General features: G+C 40.8%; 1 protein-coding gene across 2 annotated transcripts in view; it reads right to left on the bottom strand.

The window, feature by feature from the left end:
- The window catches only part of DZIP1 (DAZ interacting zinc finger protein 1), a 56,159-nt gene that overhangs the window by 11,679 nt on the left and 18,587 nt on the right, over positions 1-25,893 (bottom strand). Inside the window, exons 9-16 of one of the 2 annotated variants that reach the window (XM_046664838.1) lie at positions 24,407-24,544; positions 22,360-22,422; positions 13,832-13,972; positions 13,342-13,390; positions 12,295-12,351; positions 10,096-10,152; positions 5,019-5,078; positions 501-643 (exon numbers count right to left, since the gene is read on the bottom strand). In XM_046664838.1, the coding sequence (XP_046520794.1) occupies positions 501-643; positions 5,019-5,078; positions 10,096-10,152; positions 12,295-12,351; positions 13,342-13,390; positions 13,832-13,972; positions 22,360-22,422; positions 24,407-24,544 (708 nt within the window). The remainder of the gene's footprint in view (positions 1-500; positions 644-5,018; positions 5,079-10,095; positions 10,153-12,294; positions 12,352-13,341; positions 13,391-13,831; positions 13,973-22,359; positions 22,423-24,406; positions 24,545-25,893) is intronic. The other variant, XM_046664839.1, reaches the window with a different exon arrangement.

Raw genomic sequence — 25,893 nt, 5'->3', positions numbered from 1 at the left:
ATAAAAAATATAAAAAGCAAAGATTATATAAATATGATGTACTAGAATTATTCAATCTGGCAACAACACAAAATATAATTCATTCATCTATTCATTTAACAAGTATTGCTCAAGTGCTGAGTTTGTCATAGGCAATAATTTGGAGTTCACACCAGAATGTACGCAACACTGCAACTGCCGAGACACAAACCCTGCACCTTCATTACTAGCCATGTGACCCGAAGCAAGCTGCTTCGCCCCTCTGTAAAATGGAGCTAATATTGTCTCTTACCTCAAAGATTTATTCCTATGTCTAAATGAGTTAATATTTGCAAAGCTCTTAGAAAGGTACTAGGCACAGAGTGAATGCCTTCTAAGTGTCTGATAAATCATGTCACATTAGCTTCCGGTCTCCAAATATGGGCAGATCTGACCTGCCTCCTTCTCTTCTCTAATCCTTTCTTATTTAGAAAGCAAAATAAAACAGAACCAACAAATATTCCCAAAATCAATTAACTTACCGCATTAATCCCCAAGGTTTCCAGCTTCTCCACCAAACTCTGCTCCAAGACTGTTCTGATTTCCCTAGTGAGGGAGGGGTTATTCTTCAAAGCTTTCCTTAAATGGATGTTGTTGTTATGTAATTTCTGTTCATTTTCCCTTCCTGAAATAAGGTTTCAAAAATGTGTTAAAAAAAATTAAACAAACACGTTAAATCTCTAAGCAGAAAATGGCAAAACACAACTTTTAAACAGCAAGCAGGCAATGCTTAAGTTTTTGGATATTTTAGTCATTCAGCACAATATATAATGCTTAAGTATCATAACTTTTAAAACTATCTTAAGTCTGCTTCGAAACTTCAGTGTCTTAATGAGTCTTTCTTAACCACTTAACTGAATTATAGCTAGATAAATAACGCAAGAAAAATGTCTCTATAGAAGTGCACGGTGGAGAAAACTATTTAGAAGTTCCATGTTTCATCCTAAAATTATTTTATACTTCCTGAATAATTCATCTCTCCTAAATTCACTTAGAATTTAGGTATCATTTAATGAAGAAAAAGTCCTAGTTATTTTAAATAAGCAAGTTTTTATATAATAAATTTAGCAGAAGTTAAGTTCATATAAAATTTCAAAATGTGGAAATTATTATGCCTCTTAAAATATTTACCAAAATGAAAAAGAAATTAACAAAAGCCTTAGGAAAAGTATATTTTGTTTAAAACGACCTATAATTAAAAACAAAGAAAAAACAACAGGCCACATTCCCCCCTCTTTTCCTTCCCTATTTCTCTTCTATTCCACTACAAAAGTGTCCAGTTCAAGAAGAGTTTGGAGAAGGGGGCATAATCTTGGAGAATTGAGTCCTTATGTCAAAGGAAACTGCAGACTTGATGAAAGAGACTCAGTGCTGGGCAGTTCAGAGCCTTAGCGAATGTCCAAAGGGTGAGCTGGGAGACTGCAACAACAGTACTAGCATTTTGGAGTCTAGTTTCTGAACAGGGGCGTTTCACTCAATAAGGGTGGCACCAAAACACTGCGTAGGTCGGGGGCTGCAGGGCGCCCCCCAAAGACACTCCATTCTTCCGAGGCCTCATCTATCTCAGTACACGGGATTTCTTGGTACCCACGGACCTCAGATTTGCAGGAGATCTTGAACAAAATGCCTTTTGGTTAAGATGTTTTCTAAAAGCTAGTTCACTTCCAGTAGTAAAGAATATTTCTGTTCATTAATAAATGATTTTGCTGAAAGCAAAATTAGTCAAATTACTATTTGAACATTAAATAGGAGGAAAAATCCTGCATGAAGATGCTTTTCTATACTCTGCTACTGCAGCCTGCTAAATTGAAATTATGAAATTTTGTACGATTATATATGAATAAATGCGGAAGTAATGTTGAATTTTATATTCTCAGCGTTCATGCTGCTGTTTTCCCACCACTGTTTCCCAGTATCTCGAAACCACCTAAAAAAAAGCACTTCTGTCCTAGGAAGTGACAATCCAACAAAATCTAGAGGGCTCAGCTGTAGCCATGGCTGTGCCATTGGTTATGGCTGCTAATTGGCCATCAAGTCTGCAACTGTCTAGTGCTAAAAATAAAAGAAGTACCAAGACAGAGCCTGGAAGTCATGGTGCTGCCATGAAACAGACACACCTCCTGCCCCAATTATGCAAAGATAATTTTTTGGCCAGTTTCTGGGATATAAAGGGAACTACACAGAAGCAAAGCATGAAGAGAGGCTCTGGGCCCTGTCTGCTCCGGGACATGGGGCCATATGCAGGGGTCAAGAGATGCCGAGAATGGCTTGGCCACAGTTTTGAAGAGTCCTAAGGCCTTTGATAGCAGTTGTTGAATTCATTTGCTGATTGATCGAGGTTCACCCTTAACCCTGATGACAAGTTCATTTTGATGACCGAGTCTCCCCAAATGACCACAGATTAAACATTTCCCTCTGTCCTCAAATTCACTTTATACGTTGGTGCTTGCTTTGGAAAGCCATTGATAGATAATTAGAACCCCTTGGTAGGAAGGACTCTTACAAGGCTGGGGCTGGTCGATGGAAGCAAGAGAAAGAATGTAGAGTAGAAAAAAGAACTAATAAAGCTTTTATGTAAAGGTGGAATTAATCACTTGAAAGCCAACCAAAGCACGTATTGCTCACCAAGATGAACAAGACAAAACTTTCCAGAGATCAGCATTTCCTCTAATTAAAAATTTTAGAGCACACCAAAAAGATGGCCAAAGCACAGCAGTCTACACTTGATCAGCTGTATCAGACATACACCAACCATATATGGTAAGCAAATAATTGTAGCACAAAGCAAACAGTAAAAAACAAAACAAAAAAAGCAGAATTTCTGAGTTGCAAGAGACTTTACCACCTAGGAACCAATCTCATTTTTCACACAAGGACACTAAAACCAGAGAGGTAAGGCGACTTCCCCAAAGGCCACCCAGCTAGACCTGGACCATTCTTTCTCCATCACTTTGTTCCTTGTATTACATTATGGAAAAGCAGAAAACCTGGACTTTGGTTCCAGCCCTGTCACTAATTACACTCTACTGCCTGGAGCAAGCTCCTAATCCTGCTGTTTCAAGTTTCTGAAAAATAAAATGGCCTCTAAGACCCCTCTTGGCCCTCACATTCTAACATCCTAGAGAACAGCAAGATCAAGCACGCCTCTACACAACTGTCAAAAAGTAAGGATGCAGAAATGGTCATGTAAGACTTATTTGTGGGTAACAGCCATAGTGTTTTGCAAACCACTGCCAAAATTTAGTTGCACAGGCATTATCTGCAAAATGTTAGCACAAGCTGAAGAATTTATTGATGGCAATTAATCTACTGCCAGCATGCTGGCTCCACGGAGGCACTAGAGGTCCCTGATTTCTCTACCAGCGCCCTTGGACTTGGGCGTTTTCGGTGGTCCTCAGCACTCTCCTATCTCCCACTAGAGCTGCGTCTAAGATTATTTTCTTTCCTAGTCTGGTTCCCCAAATGTGGCAACAACCAATGATGGTGTTTGCTGTCAACAATCCCAAACTTACACCTTACAATGTCTGGGTAGAAGAACTCTAAAAGAAACATAGGCAGAATATGCAGTGGGTGGAACCTGGAACCAAAGTGGTGATGGTGGACAAATAGGGATTCCTCTTGGAGCCAGCTGACATGTTTTTCAAACGAGCATGAACTACATGAGCTGAGGCTCCAGTTTCTCACAATTCTGGACCCTTTCTATGACCCTCCTGACTCATTTCATAGATCCTTCAGATAATAAGATATTTTGTGTTCCCAACATCAGGAAATGATATGTAAAAGAGAGAAAGCAAGGTACTTAAAAGAAAAATGAAAACACATATCATGAAGATATTATGGATATGCCTGATTTAGTCACTTCTCAGTTTGTAGCCTTGTAAAAAAAAAATTTTGGAAAATATCCAGAGAACACAGAAGTTATAACAAATATTAAGAATTAATATATTAGAATATATAATTTTACTTCTCTTCCTAAGAAAAATGACAAAACCAGAGCCCATTTAAATATTAACAATTTGCTTTCTCCTAAAGAAGTGATATCTGGTAAAGCATTATTATAACTAAGGGGAAAATTATGATAAACCAATTCACATATAATTGTTTTAGGATCTACAAGTCTAGCATTAGAAAATATTCTGTTTAATGTAAAAAGATTTTCATAAACTAAAAAAATTAATTGATAGAAAATAACTTTTTGAACTGCTAAATAAAATGAGTAAGGAGTAATAATTTTAATTATCTCCCCAAACTTGTAACAACTCCCAACTTCCACCACAAAGATATTATTCTGCACATAAATATTCCACATTCAGAGCTCAAATATTATGTTTTCCTTGCTATTAAAAATAATTTTTCAAATGGGCACTTCACCCATTCATTTCACAGATTCAGGGTATGAGAAATAGCAACTGTGACTCGAATATTTTTGTATCAACTGGCACAACATACGTGTATCAACTTGTCATCTGATCAGAAAATATCTACATTGACATAAAGACTTAAATTTTTTTTAATTCCCAGACACAGGAAATTTCTTATTCAAATGCTAGAAGAATAGAGTAAAGGGGCTGGCCCACTGGCGTAGTGGTTAAGTCACATGCTCCGCTTCAGCAGCCTGCCGTTTGTGGGTTCGGATCCCAGGCACAGACCTACGCACTGCTCATCAGGCCATGCTGTGATGGTATCCCACATACAACAAGAGGAAGACCAGCATGGATATCAGCTCAGGGACAATCTTCCTCAAGTAAAAAGAGGAAGGTTGGCAACAGATGTTAGCTCAGGGCCAAAATTCCTCACCAAAAAAAAGAAGAAGAAGGGAAAAATGTAACAGCATATTAGGGGAACAAGAGGGCAGAATGCTACATACAGATTGAAAATGTAATCCAAACCTAAATGTCTTCCCTAAGTTTGATACTGTATGATAAAAAACTACTGGATTGGATTTTCGAGGCTTGGTTTTACTCTCTGCAGGTATAAACCTTGATCAAGCCCTTTGTTACCTTTTTCTTCCTCTGAAAGTTCTTCTATTGGTTCCAGTATGTGCGATGAGAATGCCTGTTCTATTAATGAGGAAAAAGAAAAACAGTACAAATAGGACAACAGCAAAGTAAAATTAGTTTCTTTCCCAACAATTTTGAAAGATATAGTTCCACAGCATTTTAATCATGCCTAAAACAGCAAGAATTTACTGGAGAAAAAATATTGAGGCAGTCTGTTAAAGCCCGTTGCTCTTTCATGGTATCTTCACTTTTTATGTATTTTCCACTAATTCCGCTCTCAGGCAGTTATATTTTTAAATAATTAAGTTAAAGTTTCTCACTCATCAACACAGACAATTCTTTTAAGGAACAAGGACACAACTGCAAAAGATCTTCACCTCTCCCTAAAAATATTTCCCTTATAAAATATTTTGATCAGGTGGCTAAATAGAAAATTATTGAAAATGTTTCAATTCCCAAAAATAAAAACATAACAGCTTCCCAAGGGCCCTGGGATTCCTACTTCTCAGTAGCCCCAGGGTCTTCAAGTGGTGGGACCAGGACGGTGAAAGGGCAAAGACAGGTGGTCGAGGGTCAGCAGCAGGACTAAGACCCATTATTACACACCTCCATGTCCCTAAACCATGTTTCAAGGCCGAGTTCTGCTCCCAGAGAGCCACCAGGGCAAGGCTGCGGACAGATGACAGAGGAAGACGGGCTTTTTCCAATCCTACTGCAGAACAGCCAGGGCAGACGAGGGTGATTTCCCAGGGATCTGTTACTATGCAGGCACAAGGAAACGCCCAGGCAGCATGGATAAAGCCAAACCCCATCCTACTGACAGAGGGAAAGCTCCTTCATGGGGAAGATCCAGTTTGGGCGGAAGGTCTAACCACGGCAGTCAGGCATTAGACATGGAATGAAATGCAACCAGAAGTCCAGCTCAGGAGGGGCGTGGTTCGCTCATCTTCAGCTTGGAGACTGACACGGGGCGCCTCCCCAGAGAGCTGCCCACCTGCACCCACAAGGCAGAGGTCATTTCAGTCTACCACCAGACCCCAGGGTGGGTGACTGGCAAGGGTAGTAATGGCCAACATTACTCAGTGCTCACCAGGCTGTTAGGCACAGATCTAAGTGCTTTGCAGGTATTATCTCAGATATAATGCCTCCTACTTTGAAGGCCTGGCTTTTAATTTATTAAAGGGTATTTCTGGTATTCTACTTTAGGCATATACAAATATATACACACACACACAAATGTATACAAACAAATATTTATATTATATTTACGTATACATAAACAGTCTTTTATAGCGTGTTCAGCAACCTACTCAACATATCTTACATTTACTGTATGGGAGAAATGCATTTTAAACTACTTTCGAGTGAACTTTTGGAATATAGTCTATCAGTAAATAGGAGTTCACTTTAATTTTGAAACATGAACATGGCCCCACAAAGGAGCATTTAATTCCATGTACCACAAATGCTGAACACCAAAAATGTGCTTTCAAATTTGTTAGTCAGCATCAAGATTTTAAAGTTACACAAATAAAGAAAAAAAAATTCTAACTGTGTGGTGATGGATGTTAACGAGACTTGTTAAGGCGAGCATTTTGCAATATATACAAGTACCAAATCATTAGATTGTACACTTAAAACTAATATAATATTAGATCTCAATTATATCTCAATAAAAAATTAAAAAATAAAGTTACACAGATAGACTATTTTACATTTGAACTGCTGAAAATAGAGATTTTTAGGAGGATAGCTAATTTTGGTTCTTTAAAAGTCACATGGTTTATATTCTATTGTACTTTAAGAAAATGACAAAAATAAAGTTATGAGGAAAAGTTCTATGAAATCTCACAAAATCCTCATATGCATACTTATTATCATTATATTACAGGGATAGTCCTATGACTTATTTCTCTTGAGTCAGGATAGACTCAAAATCCTGACGTTTCCTGCTGTGGTGCAGAGGCCAGGGTTCTGGGGGAGGGGCAGATCCCTGAACCTGGGCTCCTACAATAAAGGCTGAGCAAGTGAGGTCCACCAGACCCCAGCTCCCCAAACTTGCAGGCTGATGTCCCAAGAGGGGAGGGAAGGGCCTGCCATTCTTATGCTTTATAAGCCACAGCTCCAGCCTCCAAATGTCCCACGTCCTGTCTGAGCCGAGATCTCAGGGTGAGAGCTGAAACTCTCAGAGGCTTGGTTTCTCCTGTGAATTTGCTGGAGGCTTCCAGAAAAATCCTTACATCAGTTTCCTACCATTGCCTCCAGAATTAAAACTCCCAGATCTCTACCCAGCTGTTTCTTCCACTGGCTGATTTTGTTGGACTTCATCATGCCTACCCTAGAAGCTAACATTCAGCCAGTGCTTGCTCAGTGGCTCCTGCTCCAAAGCCCCTGCCTCATTTGATCCCTAGCACAGCCCACTGAGGTGGCCATTACTATTTTCCCCATTTGGCAGGCAAGGAAACCTAAGCCTACGGTTTCATGAGTCAACCGTGAATCCTGACTGTCTGCTTCCAAAGTCCAGGCTCTTGGACACAAAATCATGAAGCCTCCTTACTTGCTGGGTTTGTCTTCCAGACTTCTCTAAATGGCACCACCATCCACCCAGTATCTGAGCTCATCATGTTCTGACCCTTCTCTTGCCCTTGCCCCCAATCAATTGCTCAGCCTTTCCACTAATTCCACTGAACAGCTGTTATGTCCACTTCCTCTTCCTCGGTAAGGAATCTCACAGACTATTACTACCATCCCCAACTGGTCTCCCCAGCTCTGATTTTTTGAACACACTCTGGTCAGGCTAAGCTTCTCGAGGCCTAGCTCTCCAATCCTACCATGCCCAACCTCAAAAACATTCAGCAGCTACACAGTGCCAAAAGAATGGCCCTGAACAGATATTGTCTGGCACGCAGTGGCGGCCAGGAACAGTCTCAACCAACCTTATTCCCTCAGATCTCTTCTGCATACTCTATGCTTAGCCAAATAATTCATCCACACCATTAATTCACATCTAGTGCTTTCCCACTCTCTTTTGCTTCTACTTTTTGCTTTGTCTCAGCTGAAGGGAGCCTATACTCTCCACTAAACCCAGCACAACCCACATGTGATAACTGATTGCCTCAAGCCAGGAAAATTCCAAAATGAGTTAGCTCCTCGTAAGTTCTGCTGAGACCTCCAGGCAGATGCACCTAGGTTCAATGTCCCCTTCCGTCCAATCCTGCTTCTCTCACAGGTTTGTCTGAGGGCACTGCCCAAAAAACCTTCCACCTGCAAGTCTCTGCCTCAGAGTCTGTTTCCCAGGGAACCCAGCCTAAGATGGTGGGTAATCATGACATTGTTCATGGTAAAGAACCTCGTCAAACTTTGAGATGGAACAAAAGGAAAGGTAGAGAGGTAATCGAGCTAATTAATGTTACGCAATACATGACTAACTGCCCCTGCCTCCCCGACAGTGGGGGACACTGCCATGGCTGAGGCAGGTCAATGGGCCTCAGCCAAGCCTCCTCCTTGCTCCTGCTCATTGAGATGCTCCCCAATCAGCTTTGATCCCAATCCAAGGGCTACAGGCCCCGTGCCAGGTCTGGCTGGCATTTAAAACCAGTGTTTCAATCTTAGCAGACGCCAGCAAGGGAGTATGGCTGATTCATGTGGCTTTGGTCCAATCAGGGCAGGATCCACATGGAACACAGTGCTTTAGAACAGGCGGATTTGTCAGGGCCCTTGAATTAAGCCCAGAGAGCTAAACAAACCTAGTCTATGAGTTCTTTATCAGACACCAAAACATAAAACAAAGAAAATGTGGACCTTGTATAATGTCACGTAGAAGGCTAATGATAACAAAGTAGACAAAAAAGGAAAAAGAAACTAAAAACACACTGTGGAAGTACAAGAGAAGTGGCTGGCCACGAGTGATAAAAATCAGCACTAAAAAGGGAGGCAACAGAGAGATTTTAGACCTGACATAAATAATACGAATAGAGAATAACTGCCAGAAATAATTTTCTTGTATATACAATATTAAAGAAAATTACATAGGTCCAACACACATTTTATCTGTTACTGGTCCAAAGGAAGAAAACCTGCAGGTCCCAAACACTTGTAAATAATAACATCCAGTATGTGGAGAATTTATACATTTCATATTGTGAGCATACACTCAAGGGAATCGATCCACCGGAAATGATCTTAGGAAAAAAATAAGGGGAATAAACACTTCACAGGTCAGTCAGTGAGTAAAAAGGATAATTACGAAAGGCCATGACATACAAACCACAATATTTATGAAGACACAAAGTCCGACTCGACTGACCATGGATTTAATTCTAATTAAAAGTCTAAGAAGAAAACTGGAATAAAGTAATTAGATTCCAGAAGCATTTGTAGGTAAGACAGGAAAAAGACAGTCCCCCTCCGATCTTAATTTGCTTAATATACAGCAGACCATAGGAAAACAACGTATTAAATAACATACTACAAACACCGTAAGCACCTTAACAGTATAAAAATAGAATATGGCTACAAAGACTCAGCGTATCTCCTGGGTCATGTTAATAACAATGGTCACCGTGTGGCCTGGCCCAACTGCTGAATCCTGGCAGCGATTTCATCCAGTGGTTCCTACTTTTTTCCTTTGGTTTCCATCACATGTCTTTTCTAGATTTTCCCAACCAATCACTGAAACTGTTTAAAAAATGTGACTTGCTGCCACATTGAAAGTTATAAAAACAAGCACATTTGCCCTGTGGCATGTGCTGGCTGGCTGGTCTAGTAGAATGTCACCCTCTTACCCAATACCTACTACTTCCCACCAAAAATCATAAGTAATCAAAGTACCACTCAAAGTTAAAATCTCTACTTGTGAGCCCAGCAACATATACATTTTTTACCTTATGACTTTGGTAGGTATGTTCAGTTTACGATAATAGCACATATGAAAATTGCAGTTTTATTGACTGCTTTGCAGTCACTAAAATGTGTTCTGTTTTGCATAATTACCGCCACACAAATGCTTTCAGTTAATAAGTTATCTAACTCAGGGTGGAAACTGCGCATAAAACGCTGGGACTTTGCTGAAACTTACCATGTGCCATGGTTAGACTTGATTTAGCATCCAAAGTCTGTGGGGCTGGGGCATTCACTGAAACAGCATAAAAAGAAAAAGCTCAGTGTTCTGTAAGTAAAGGGTATCTGGATATGATGATAACCAAATCCTCTCAAATTAGTCAAGATATATACAGACAGTAAGGGACCAATGTATCAAATGACAAACATATTATACCAACTAAGCTAAACCAATTTTTTATAACACCTTTATTGAAATAAATTTACTATTTTAAAATATACAATTTAGTAGTTTTTATATTCACAGTATCAACCAAAGCCACTATCTAATTTTAGAACATTTTCATCACACGTACTCCCTCAACAATACCTGTACCCTTTACCCCATTCCTCCCTCCCTGCCAGCCCTAGGTAACCACTGATCTACTTTCTCTCTCTATGGATTTGCCTATTCTGGACCTTTCATATAAATGGAATCATACAACATGTGGTCCTTTGTAACTGGCTTCTTTCACTCAGCATCATATTTTCAAGGTTCATCCACATTGTAGCATGTGTCAGCATGAGCATGTATTTTTATGGCCAGATAACATTCCATTGTATGGACAGAGAGACCACATTTTATTTACCTATTCATTAGTTGATGGACATTTGGGTTGTTTCCATTTTTTGGCTATTATGAATAAAACTGCTATGAATATTCATGTACAATAAACCAACTGAAAAAATACCCCAATCACTGTGCTGGAAGATACTGTCAGAAGGCACTAATTCAGCCGTAGCCTCTAGAGAGGAGTATGGATTCACCTAAGACTAAATGCTCTCTACTTCAAAATATCTTCAGAAAATTAGATTACATAGCTTCCCTTCCAAGATGTGACAATTCTTACTTGAGGTTCTCTCTAGACTATTTGTCTACTAGTTTACTCTTCCTTTAGTTTATTAAGATATATATTTAATTGTAACCCTACTCTAAAAAACAGGCCACAGCCCTTAGCTACGTCCATAGGCATACATTTTTTGTCTTTTCAATGGCCACTGGTGAAAGTGTTCAACTCCTAACTATGGGTAAATTGCTAACAATTCTGGAAATAATGGCCTTCAAACCTCTTTTCAATTTGCATAATCTAGATCACTGTGTGGCAAACTATAGCCCATGGGACTTACCAGCCCACCGCCTGTTTCTGTAAATAAAGTTTTATTGGAACACAATACTGTTCCAATGTTGAGCCAAGTATAAACAATAATAATTTAATGCCTTTTAACCTTTCCACATTTCTCTGAAATGTGGTTTTTTTTCTTTATTTCATAAGATTTAAGTCCAGCTTCTACTCTCCCCTCAGCCCTACTCTTGGCGCTTAAACTCCCCTCCCCTCCTCAGCACCTCTCAACCTGTTCAGCTTCCAGAAGCAACATCAAGAGGCCTCAAGAAGCATCTGAGCAGTTAAAACCATTAGCATTTTCCAGTCAATTGTGCCAAATTCCCAAACACGCTCGTCAACGTCCTTTCATGAGTACACAGTCCTGGGCCCATGGGAAAGGTGTTGTCACTCAATGCTCAGCCTCAGTCCAGGCCCCTCAGTGGTCAGATCCCTGTGCACAGGCACGTCCTCTCTTGCCCACAATCACCTGTTCCCTTACTTCCTCCTCCCACACTTCTCTTCCTCTCCCTTACTTTTCCTGAATGAAAACAAAAATATTTCAACCAGTATTAAGGAAACAATGTGTCCATTTCTAAACTGTACATATTATGTCTTTTTGGAATACAGCAGATTCTGACAGCTCGGGGAGATAGCTGTGCTGAGCTGACCTCAAGTGAGTGATTGATGGAACATTAGCTCAAAGCCGGCAGCGCTGAGTCTCACAGGGGCCCAATGTGGCGGCCATCATACAGAGTCACATCGTCACACAGTGTTACTACCTCGGGAAACCAAAAAGTACAAACTGGAGCAATGCCAAAGAATTTTTAGTCATCCCTTTATTAGGCAAACTGCAAAAGAATAGGTATGGCTAACCGAAATCACCACAAAATCACTTGGATATTTACAATCTTGGGTTTTAGAACTAAGTAACGGCCAGGCAACAAAAAGATCACTATGTAATCTCCAAACACACTGATTTCCAAAGAAAAGTCCCTAAGAGTAATAAGTAGAAGTTACATATTGGTTTAGCACTTAAAAAATGTCTTTAGAATCCTGAGCCTATTACAGAAACTTACTAGGTACAGCTGGGACTGTTGGCTTAGATTCAAAAGTTTGCCAGGTTAAAGGATTCCCTGAAATAACAAAAAAATAAATTAATAACAAAAATCACAAGCTACGGGTTATATTCTGGCAACGCTAATCCTAATCTTTTCCCTCCTAGAAGACAATAAACGAAAAGTTACCAACATAAAACAACTCGCCCAATAGAGTAAGATGCTTAATACAAATCCTTTCAAAGCTAACTTTTTCCTAAAATTACTTTTCAGTCAAATATTTGTGGTATCTAAATAATTATACAGATATTCATTCCTCACTATGTGAACTCTCAATATTCAAAGAGAAGTTATGGGGAACCATGGCCCTTCCCAAAGCTTTACCTCAAAACAAGAGGAAAACGATACGTCAGTCTATCTCCCCTGGCTCCCAGAAACTGGGAGGAAACCCAGCTCATACACCCATCACCAATCCCCAGTTGGCTTCCCTCAAGTAGACAAAGATTCCTTAACAACCTGAGACGTGCAGGAACCAAGACCGGGATCACTCAGCAGAAGGCAAGTTCTCTGCTTTACTGTGAGACCCTCAACTTCTGGCTCCCAGTCATCTGTCTAGACTAGCTCTTGAATGATCCAGAGATAGGTGGCTCTGCTACAGTCAGTAGGTTGTATATACCCCCACTATGCTTAGAACAAATCTTTAATCCTAAACAAACACAACTGAGAATAATGCAGCAAGCCTCTACAGTACTTTAGAATAATTAAGAGGTTAAAGTCATTAACAATAGCTAACAATTATGAGTATTCAACAGGTGCACTTTTCACATGTTCTCTCATGTAATCCTCATAACAAGCCTATGATGAAGTTACTATTAATATTCCAACTTCGGAACCAAGGAAACTGAGGCAGAAAGTCACAATGCTACGAAGTGCTGGAGATGGGAGAAATAACCAGAGGAATGCCATCTTAAGCACTGTAAACCACTGGGGCCTCACATTCTTCTGATGTCCAGCCCACGGTTAGGGAGGCCCACCTTGCCTCTAGCTCTGGGACCCTGGTCCACTTACCTTTGGGTTCACTGACACTGTTTAACGGTTTACTGGTAAACTCTTTAATCTGCAAAGAAAAACAGTCGTCTAGCGATACACATTTAAAACTAGACAGGGACATACTGGATAATGGACAGATATGGTACTCAGTAAATTAACCTTTATACTAAATCCTCCAAAGACACAGGACGTATGGACTTTAAAGACAAGGAGGCACAAGTTTTATAAAAGCAACATTTGGTTGCTTCTTAAAGTAATCACCAAAAGAAATGCTTATCTGCCTTCAAATTTATTCTTAATTCTAATTTAATAAATCTGTTTACAGTATTTTAAAATGTTTTTAAAAAATCTATTTTATTGGATTTACTTTTATAAACAACCACAGAGGAAAAAATATTCCATCTTCTTTATCTTATTCGACTTAAAAATGGTCTAAAATAAAAACACATGTTCTTAGACAAACTGTAGTGCTTAAAGAAGCACAGTGCCAATAGACACCCAGACATACCTGTTGTCTCTGAGTGATAATCAGCTCATTCTGCTCCTGGAGTCTCTGCCCCAGCTCTTCTATCCTTTTCTTGTAGAAAACATTACTCTTATTTAGATCATCTATCATTGAGGTTCGAAGTTTCTCTATATGTGACAGGAGCTGGGAAAAAATCAAGAAAGGCACCTGTCTGCAAACTGCATGTAAAATGTCTTCATTCTGCGGTTTGTGTACACATGCCCTGCCTTCTTTGCTGCCCTTATTTGTGCACAAGTCATTGAATAAATCTTTGATCACTGTGTACCGAGGCCCTGGCTGTACAAGGGCTTCATCTCTCTCCACAGGGAGCTCATGATGCAAGTCAGACAACACTGGTAACGTGAACAGCTGAGTGAACTGGAGCACATTACATGAAGTAACACAGGGATGAGCAATGATCGAGGATTGAGGCTCCGACCCCGTGCAGTCCTGTCCTCACGCGTCCACATGTGCCATCCGGCTTGAATGTGCTCTCCCTGGGCCAGAGAGCCCATCTTAATTATTTTTATATGTCCCGCAACTAGCACAATCTCTGGTCCTTAGCAGGTTCTCAATAAACATTTACCAAGAAAAGGAAGGTGTGGGGCGGGGGGGTAGAGAAGACGAGGGAAGGAGGAGGAGAGGAAGGGAGGAAGGAACGGATGAAGGGAGGGAGAGACACAGAGGACAGAGAGATCCAAGGATTCACAGAGAGATTCATCGTAGAGACTCAATGCCAGGGAAGATCATATACTGGACAAAAAGAATTCAAGAATTTGTTTTCAATAATTCAGAGAAAGATTCTTAAAGCAATTTCAATAGTTTCTTAAAAAGAGTAAAAAAACCCTTGGCAACTGGAGCTAAGGACATGGCAAGCCTGTGACCTGGAAATGGAGACAGGGATACACAGATCAAATAAAGGGGGGAGTAACCGCCTGGGAGGATACACACAGCATCCAGAGCAGTATTTTCTAACGTGCGGGTTTTTTTAACAAATACTCACCACGTGCTAGAGGCTGTATTAAGCCTTGTTGAATCTTGTTGAATCTACACCACAATCTTAAGGATCCATGTTTTGACCCCATAGTACAGATGAGCAAAGTCAAGTCTAGAGGGGTAGAGGAGCTTGCCCAAACTCAGATAGTTGGAGGGGAAGAGCCTAGACTCAAACTTTCATGTCTGGCTCCAAAGTCAACACTCAAATTTAGTGTCTATGTCATGAAAGATATTAATAAATAATACTTGCAAACAATCAAGTGGCCCCCAGGACTTAAAGAAATAAATCACCAAATCAATAAGTAATAGCAATGTACCTATTAGAATGGCTAAAACCTGGGACATGGACAACACAAAATGCTGATCAGGATGTGCGGCAACAGGAACTGTGAAACACTGCTGGTGGGAACGCAAAACGGTGCAGCCACCTTGCAAGACTTGGACACCACCTTGGAAGTTTGGCAATTTCTTAAAAAACTAAACAGACTCTTACCATTCAATACAGCAACTGAACTCCTTGGTATTTACCCAAATGAGCTGAAAAGTTATGTTTACACAAAAACCTGCACATGGATGTTTATAGCAGCTTTATTTCTAATTACCAAAGCTTAGAAGCAACCAAGATGCCCTTCAGTAGGTGAATGTATAAATAACCTGGTACATCCAGACAATGGAATATCATTCAGCACTGAAAAGAAATGAGCTGTCAAGCCACGAAAATACTTGGAGGAAACTTCAGTGTAAATCGCTAAGTGAAAGAAACCAATCTGAAAGGCTATACTCTGTATGATTTCAACTATACGACATTCTGGAAAAGGCAAAACTAAGGAGGCAAGAAAAAGATTAGAGGTTAGCGTGGAGGGACGGATGAACAGGCGGAGCACGGAGAATTTTTAGGGCAGCAAAACTATTCTGTATGATGCTACAATGGTGGATACATGTTATTACACATTTGTCCAAAGTGACAGAATGTCCAACACCAAGAGCAAACCCTAAAGTAAACTTTGGACTTTGCGTGATAATCTAAGTTCACATACTGTAACAAATGTACCTCTCTGGTGTGGGATGTTGACAGTGGGGGAGGCTGTGCATAGGGGAGGGGGAAGGGGGTATTTGGGAACTCTCTCTACCTTATGCTCAATGTTGCTGTGGAACCTAAAACTGCTCTAAAAAATAGTCTAATTATATTAAAAAACAAACAACAACAACAAGTCAATGCTGTCCACCAATATGCTGCAGGGTGCCCCCTCTGAAGTGCTCTGTGCTCAGATGAGGCTGGATAAACACTGGGTTGAAGCAACTTGAAAAGAGTTCCTGAGTGAGGACTAAAAAGAACCTTTCACATCCTAGTGGATATTAAGGCTCTCCGCCAAGAAGGACATGGTCAAAAACTTTCCCCACATTTTTACAGACCACTGAAAGAATGCCCCAAAAGCAGTGTGGGAAACGCTGAGCCAGAAAACAGAAGGAAAGGCCAGGAAAGATGTCCATGATTCTGCGTGGAGGTTGAGGATCAACGTTAGGATCATTCTGGGGCCCAGGAAGAAAGGGGACATAGGAAAAACTAACGGATAGCATTATTTTGACATTGACATTGAGAACAGACCAGAAAGACACAGAAATGACTTCATTGAGAGAGGATCTAAGGGTATAAGCAAGGGATAGCCAGAAATTATTTCAAAGGTTTGTACCCCTTGAGTCCATTTCTTACAACCTTCTACCATTTCAACTTCTATGCTTTTTTCTCTACCAGTCGACATCACCCCTTCCTCCTTTCCTTTCATTATGTGACCATTCTACAACCTCCCAAGCTCTAAAGAGTCTTCCATTGGGTCAAAAGGGCATGCCATCGTTTATCTCTGACTCCCTTTGAACTCCTACCAATGTTATTTAAAAAAAAAAAAAAAAAGACTGCCAAGAAGCTAGGTAAAGCAATAAAAAGTTGGCAAATGCAACTTCCCTTAAACAGAGAAATACAATATGTGCATTGTAGGAACAGTAGGCACCAATCATGTGGAATAATTAATAGTTAGGTCTCAGGTAGAGATTACTAAACCTGGTTGAATTCACCCCTCTGTTAGGGTTTAAGAGAAATGAAGGAAGAAGCAAGCAGCTTCTGAACAAGTAAGACCCATAGATGAGGGAGCAGCATAGCCTAGTGGCGGGACAAAACCTCCAGAATCCCAATGCCAGGGGTGAGGCAGCTCACTGAGAACCGGGAAAGGCCTCTCCTCCTTCCTCCGAACCACCAACAGTCGGTCTTTCTCTCACCACTTGCAGTGGCCAAGCGTGACACTCTGCACCTTGCCTTCTACAGCAGCTGGAAAGCCACTGACATTTTCCCAACTGCCTGGAACACAAGGGGCTTTAAAGGAGCAAGGGTTAAAAATCACCCCCTATTAATAAGGAAGCCTGAATCTGTCCCTAAATACCAAGGCTATAAGATGCTTTGAACAATAGGAGTAGGAACTTCAAATTATCTAAGGGCAGTGGTTCAAACTATGGATCCCAAACAGAATTCTCTAGGTTTTTTTTCCCCAAAAATATGCATGTCCCAGACTTACCTACAGAACCAGAATCTGGAAAAGAGCCTCAGGTCAATCTGAAGTGTGTCCCTAGTTAGGAACTACTACCTAGAGCATCTCAAAGGAAAGATAGAGTGTTCTTACAGAAAAGCAGCCAGTCTAAGTTGTCACTGCCTAGTCTCCTCCCCAGCTGGCTAAGTGCCTAAAGCCTGACAGCTGAGCAGGGCAGTGAGGGAGACAGCGCGGCCCAATGGTTGAGAGGGCCTGGGTTCAAATACCGTCCTCGTGCTCATACCCTGCTCTTCTGAACCCTATGAGAGCATTTCTCCAACCATAAAAACAAGGCTGAATGATCCCCTTTGTTGGCCGGCTCGTGACCTTTCACATTCATTCAGCAAATACTTAATGAGTGCCAACCACAATGTAGGCACATTATTGGATGTTGGGAATACAGTGGAGAACTAAATAGGTAGAGTCCCTTCCTCAAAGGACTAGTGATCTGGTTGGAGAGACAGATAACAAACAAATAAACAAATCAGCAGATGAACTATTTAAAATAGTGATCAGAGTTACCCTAGTGAAATGACGAAAATAACACAGGGAGGGGACCATCTTCTTAGATGGAGTGGTCTCAGGTGACTTGTAAACCAAGGCCGAGGAGGGTTTGGTAGGCAGAACTCTAAAAAGGCCCTCAAGTTTGCACCCCCTAAAGTACATGCCCTTATAATCCCTTCCCCTTGGGGTTATGGACTTAATTTTTTTTTTCCCCCTAAACCCACAGGTTGAAGCCCTAATCCCTAATATGATGCTGTTAGGAGATGGGGCCTTTGGGAGGTGATTAGATTGAGATGAAGTCATGGAAGTAGGCTCCTCAGGATGGAACTGGTGCCCTTATAAGAAGAAACCAGAGCTTCCTCTCTCTTTCACTCTCTCCTAGCCATGTGAGGACACAGTGAGAAGGCACCCATGTGCAAGAGGGCTCACACCAGGAACTGAATTGGCCAGCACCCAGACTGTGGAACTTCCCAGCCTCGAGAACAGTGAGAAACAAATGTCTGTCGTTTCAGCCACCCCCTCTGCGGCATTTTGTTATAGCAGCCCGAGCAGACTGAGACACAGGTTGGGTGGAATCTATGAGGTGCTTCTAACCAACAGAATACGGCAAAGGTGAAGGGACTTTACAGATGCAATGAAAGTCCCTAATCCACTGACTCTGAGTTCATGAAAAGGGAGATTACCATGCATGAGCCTCTCTTATTAAGGTGAGCCCTTTAAAAGAAGTTCTAGGCCTTTCTTGAAGGGGAAGGATCAAAGCAGGAGGGAGCTCTCCCACCAGCCTTGAAGTCAGCAGCCAGGTTGTGAACCGCCTACAGGAAGGAGCAGCCCCGAGGAGATGAGGGTCTCCATAAGGAACTGCGTACAGTCATGAGCCACACAACAATTCAGTCAACGATGGACCACATGTAAGATGGTGGTCCCATGAGATTACTACCATAGAACCTAGGTACGTAGTAGGCTGTACCATCTAGGTTTGAGTAAGCACACTCTGTGATGTTCACACAACGACAAAATTGCCTAATGATACATTTCTCAGAACTTAGCCCCATTGTCAAGTGGTGCGTGACTGTACTGCCAGTAACCTAAACGAGCTTGGGAGGACCCTGAGCCCCAGATGACAGTAGAGACTGGCTGACACCTTGAATGCAGCTAATGAGACCCTGAGCAGATGACCTGCCAAGCTGTGCCTGGACACCTACCCCTCGGAAACTGTAAGATAATAAATTTGCAGTACTTTGCTATATAGCAGAGAAAACCAAATAAGAGAGAAAGAAGCCAGCCACGTGACGAGCAAGTGGAAGGACCTCCCAGCAGCTAAACCCATGTGTAAAAAGGGAAGAAGGCCACATGTTCTATAAATTACCAGAGAGCCACTGTAGCTAGACAGAGTAGGTTCAGAGAGAGAGGATCAGGACGCGGCTGCAGTGGTGGCCAGCAGCCAGATTATTTTGTCTGCTCCGCAGAGAGCAGATTAGGAAGGGGGAAGGTTGGAATTGAGAGACCAGTTATGGGGCCCTGTAGACATGGTAGGGGTTTGGTGGAGGATGGAAGCAATGGAAATGTACAGAAGCACGTGGATATAACAAACACGGCAGCACCTACGAAGAGCCTGAACTGGGGACTGAGGGAGAGAGAGGGGAACGAAGGCGTGCATCTCAGTGCACTCGGATGCCATTAACCAAAAGAAATACACATCTAGGAACAAACCCAAGAACTTCTTTTAGACATGCTACACATAAGAAGCCAGTGGAGATGTCAAGTACAAAGCTGGCTCTGTCCTCTGGAGCTCAGGAGCGTGGTTTAGGCTGGAGAAATAAACATGGGCATTATCCCTACATAGAGCCACCACTCCACTTTAACAAACTCTCCCTGTTTAGTCCCTAGAGCACCAGAACTATGAGAAACACATTTCTGTTCTTCATAAGCCACCTGGTCTATGGTATTTTGTTACAGCAGCAGGAACACACTAAGACACAAGGATACACAAAGGGCTACAAAACACATACAACTGAGAGTAAAAAAACAAACAGAATTTTTCCTAGAGAAAAAGATCTCAAATCTACCTTAGATGTTTTGCATCAGCGTAAAATCACTTTAACACTTAAGTTTCTGATGTACTCAGCTTAAAGGGAATCAGTGTTATAATTAAATTTTGTTTTCATTAAAATGATTTTAATGTGAACAATCCTTGCCTTTATTTAAAAATTATTTAGATTGCCACTCCATGTGAAAAATTTAGAAATATGTATTCAACAGTGGAGAGATGATTGAATAACTTATGATACATCTATAGATAAGATCATCGTGTGGCCATTTACAATTGCAACAAAAAGAATAAAATACCTAGGAACACACTTTACCAAAGAGGTGAAAGATCTGTACACTGAAAACTATAAAACATTGTTGAAAGAAATCGAAGAAGACACAAAGAAATGGAAAGATATTCCATGCTCTTGGATTGGAAGAATTAACATAGTTAAAATGTCCACACTTCCTAAAGTAATCTATAGATTCAATGCAATCCCTATCAAAGTTCCAACAACACTTTTCACAGAAATAGAACAAAGGTTCCTAAAATTTATATGGAACAACAAAAGACCCTGAATAGCTAAAGGCTTCCTAAGAAAAAAGAACAAAGCTGGAGGTATCACACTCCCTGATTTCAAAATATACTACAAAGCCATAGTAACCAAAACAGCATGATACTGGCACAAAAACAGACACACAGATGAATGGAACAGAATCGAGAGCCCAGAAGTAAACCCACAAGTTTATGGACAGCTAATATTCAACAAGGGAGCCAAGAGCATACGATGGAGAAAGGAGAGTCTCTTCAATAATTGGTATTGGGAAAACTGGACAGCCACATGCAAAAGAACGAAAGTAGACCATTCCCTTATACCATGCACAAAAATCAACTCAAAATGGATTAAAGACTTGAATGTAAGAACCGAAACCATGAAACTTCTAGAAGAAAACACAGGCAGTACGCTCTTTGACATCGGTCTGAGCAGCATATTTTCAAGTCCCATGTCTGACCAGGCAAGGGAAACAAAAGACAAAATGGACAAATGGACTACATCAAACTAAAAAGCTTCTGCACAGCAAAAGAAACCATCAACAAAACGAAAAGACAACCTAACAATTGGGAGAAGATATTTGCAAACCACATATCAGATAAGGGGTTAATATCCAAAATATACAAAGAACTCATACAGCTCAACAACAAAAAGACCAACAATCCAATTAGAAAATGGGCAAAAGATCTGAACAGAGATTTTTCCAAAGAAGATATACGGATGGCCAACAGGCATACGAAAAGATGCTCAACATCATTAGCTATTAGGGAAATGCAAACCAAAACTACAATGAGGTATCACCTCACTCTGGTCAGAATGGCTATAATTAACAAGACAGGAAACAACAAATGTTGGGGAGGATGTGGAGAGAAGGGAACCCTTGTTCACTGCTGGTGGGAGTGCAAACTGGTGCAGCCACTATGGAAAGCAGTATGGAGTATCCTCAGAAAATTAAGGATAGATCTACCATACGATCCAGCTATCCCACTGCTGGGCATTTATCCAAAGAACTTGAAAACACAAAGGCATAAAGATACATGCACCCCTATGTTCATTGCAGCATTATACACAACAGCCAAGACTTGGAAGCAACCTAGGTGCCCATCAAGGGACAAATGGATAAAGAAGATGTGGTATTTATACACGATGGAATATTAGCCATAAGAAATGATGAAATCCAGCCATTTGTGACAACATGGATGGACCTTGAGGGTATTATGCCGAGTGAAATAAGTCAGAGGGAGAAAGTCAAATACCGTATGATCTCACTCATAAGTAGAAGATAAAAACAACGACAAACAAACACATAGCATTGGAGATTGGATTGGTGGTTACCATAGGGGAATGGGGGGGGTGGTAAAAGGGGTGATTAGGCTCACATGTGAGGGGATGGACTATAATTAGTTTTCGGGTGGTGAACATGATGTAATGTACACAGAATTTGAAATGTATTATGATGTACATCCAAAAATAAATATATAAATAAAATTTTAAAAAATAAATTAATTTAAAAAATCATGATTTTGAAGAATATTTTAACACATAGGAAAATTTTTATGATATACCAAGTGAAAAGTATATAAAATTATAGATAGAAAGCATAATTCAAAATTTGTAAGACTATATGGTATGAATTTCTAAACACAGATTTCTAAACATAATGTAATATTTACAGCATAGAAAAAAGACTGAAAGAAATTGTAACAAAGTTGGAGCGGTGGTTACCTTTGGTATTGGAACTGTGATTTTAATTTTTGTTGCACATTTCTCCACAAATTTTATTAAGTGGACAAATACTACCTTTATTGTGATCAAAAAGCAAACATTCTTTTCAAAAATGAGCCACTAATAGGCCACCAGTTTCTTATCTTACCCGACCCTTCTCTTTCTTGTGTTCTTGATGAAGAGCTTGAACCCGAGCTGTCCACTTGCTTTCCTAGGAAACAGCAAAACAAGAGGAATTTATGTGAAACTGTAATAATGAAATTTACATCTACTCAAAAGGGAAGCTTCCTTTTTATTGGGTACCTATGAACCCCAATTGTCTATTTGGTGAAATTTTAGCAGGCATCTTTTAGAATATATATATTCTAAAATGTTTAAACCCATTTGCACCCGGTTTTAATCTTCTACTCTAAGGCAGGGTCAGCAAGCATTTTCTGTTAAGGGGCTGATAGTAAATATTTTAGGCTCCCGGGGCCAGATGACTCGGTCGCTACCACTGGTAGTAGGAGAACAGCCATAGGTAATCCCTAAATGAATGGGCGTGGCTGTGTTTCCAATAAAACGTTATTTTCAAAAATCGGTGCCAACTTGCCAACCTAAGAAGCTGCAAGGAAACCCCAAGGTTTCTGAGTCCATGGGTTCTGAACTGACGGCACAGCTCACAGGAGGGAAACAGAAGAAATTTAGGTGAGACCTCAGGATTTTATAACTGGGCCCTTCGGTCCATGGAAGACCAGCCTGCTGGGAGCAACTGTCAACAGTTCAGGTCAGGACACAATTCCTGGTCCCCTACCACATACCAGGCACATTGCTTGGCAGCCTGGTAGGCTAGGAAAGGACTAAGAGACAAGCCCTGCCCTGTACAGAAGGAAAGTGGACATAACAGGAGAGAATTCCACATAATGTGTATGTGATCAGGTCCTGCTTGTGGGACTACAGAAATCCAAGAACCCTGAGGTCCAGGAGAACTCTCCAGAAGAAGTGCCATCCCAGCTGAATAAGTGACAGGTCCTGAAAACTGGGAGGTGCGTGATAAAGAAAGTAGAAAGAACAAAAGTAGAAAACAGATGCCATGTTCTGGGAACCATGAACTGTTTGGTGCTACTGGGAGAGTCGCGGTAAAGCAAAGAAAGGCGGGAGATGAAATAGGGTCCAGATCCTCAGGGACTCTGAATGCTCGTTAAGGGTTCTAGACTTTGTTCTGTGAAAAACGGGGAGCCATTGAAGGATTTTAGACAGGAAAGTGACGTGGTCAGCCTGGTTGCAATGCGGAAGGTAGGTTTGGGGGGAGTCAAGACCTGAGCAGCAAAGCAAGAAGCAGTGGGAGGAGTCCCTATTTCAAAACAGATTTACTTTTTTATTTTTTCTCTTTTTTTTTTTTGAGGAAGATTAACCCTGAGCTAACATCTGCTGTCAATCCTCCTCTTTCTGCTGAGGAAGACTGGCCCTAAGCTACCATCTGTGCCCATCTTCCTCTACTTTATACGTGGGACGCCTACCACAGCCTGGCTTGCCAAGCAGTGCCATGTCTGCACCAGGGATCTGAACCAGCAAATGCCGGGCCGCCAAAGCGGAACATGTGAACTTAACCGCTGTGCCACCGGGCCGGCCCCCACATTTATTTTTTTAATGATATACAACTGCTTTTTCCTAAATCCTGCATTCCTAAGCTTTAATCTCTATTGTTTCCTGGAAAAAAAAAATGTTCCCCTAAACTAGCGTAACTAAAATAGCAAGGATGAAGACTGAGCTAATTACAGTGGTTCCCCTACAAATGATTGTAATTATGCTTGATAATTATAAAAGATCATCAGTTCGCCAATACAGCTGCGTATTTAAGCTCTAAAAAAAGTTAGTGCTTCTATATGCCTTTCTATGCCTTTTGAAAGTGGGATCTACATCTGAAATATGAAAAATAAATACTAAGGTAATACTAACCCATTTGAACAGATATTAGGAAAAAAATGAAACAATTTTGCCAACTGTTCTGTATTCACATCGATTAGTCAATCAACAAGCATCTAATGAACACCCATTATGAATTATACATGTATTAGGAGATAAGAAAAACAGAATTAGTCACCTTCATGGTCACTGAAAGAGACAAACACTTTTTCTGCAAATGATGCTTGCTGTAAATTACTTCACTAAGACAAACTAGGCATCTACTGCAGTTATTGCCCACTTTTACATACCTGACTATCAAGAAGTTGCATCACATTCTGGAAATCCTGGGGATACTGAGGACGCTCCTCTTTAAACTCATGTGCATCTTTTAACGTGCCTATGTTAGACTTGATCTGCATATTGGACTTCTGGATTTCGGACAATTGCTATAAAATAAAATTCAAAATCACCAGTACAAATGTTCATACTTTTATAAGACTGAAACAGAGACTAAAACTGGAGAGCATGCAGCCACATTTTAAACCTGACTCTCCCAGTGGATGCTCCTCGTGCTTCTCCGCCTTCTTGCCAGTGGTTTTCCTTTTTTGTTTCTTCCAATAAAAGAATGTGCACAGGGTGAAAATGGGAAAGAAAACCTAACTTTCTAATCTTAGACAACGAGTCTTAAGAAATTTGGTGGGCAGGTAACAGTTGCCAGAAACAGAGGGACTGAGCGGAGCTGGTCCTCAAGATAACTTAGTGACGAGGCCAGCATCATCCAGGGACCACATCTGTGAACCCATTAGGGACACGACGTTTAAATTTTACCCTTTGCTTGCATGTTAGTCCCAAGTTACTGGGTGGTAAACACCCTCAGAAAAGCACAGAAAGTACTACGTTACCGTCAAAAACAAAAGGGTCAGGGAGCAGAGTTCCCCACTGCTTAAGTCTGGGCGGCCTTCCTTTCAAAGTGCCTTCCTTTCAAAGAGTACAGTAGGAAACGAGGGGGAAAAATAACTTTTCAGTGGAGAAACCTGACAAACACTACCTCAGCCAGGTGATCAAGGTCCACATCAACAGTCATCAACCATGGAGATGGTGTGGACCCTTCATATGATGTGATGAAAATGGCACTTCATCTCTGAGGTCTTCCTTTCTCCCCAAACCCATAAACCCAGTCTACCCACCAGAAAAATATCAGATAAATTCCAATAGAGGGGCCTCCTACAATATGCCTGTCAAGTACTCCTCAAAATCGTCCAGGTCATCAAAAACAGTCTGAGAAACTGTCACAGACAAGAAGAGCCTAGGAAGACACGACAACTAAATGTAATGTGGTATCCCACCCTGGACGGGGTCCTGGAGCAGAAAAAGGACATCAGGTAAAAGCTAAAGAAATTAGAATAAAGGATGGGCTTTAATTAATACTAATGTATCAATATTGGTTCGTTAATTGTAACAAATGTACCACACTAATTTAAGATGTCAGTAACATGTAAAACTCTGAACAGGGTAGGAAAGGGGAGTTTATACGAAACTTTCTGTACTGTTTGTTCAATTTTTCTGTAAACCTAAAACTATTCCAAAAAATAAAGTCTATTATTAATAATTTCTAAAAACCCTCTATAGCCAAAAACGGCAAACAACCCAAATGTCCATCAGCTGATAAGTGGACAAATAAAATATGGCATATCCATACAATGGAACATCATTCAGCAACAGAAAAAGAACGAGATACTAATGCATGCTACGACATGGATGAATCTTGAAAACACAGTAAGTGAGAGAAGCCACT

Source organism: Equus quagga, chromosome 6, assembly GCF_021613505.1.
Source record: "Equus quagga isolate Etosha38 chromosome 6, UCLA_HA_Equagga_1.0, whole genome shotgun sequence".
Lineage (NCBI taxonomy): Eukaryota > Metazoa > Chordata > Mammalia > Perissodactyla > Equidae > Equus > Equus quagga.
The sequence above is the reverse complement of the archived record's forward strand: the minus strand, read 5'-3'. Positions and strand labels throughout refer to the sequence as shown.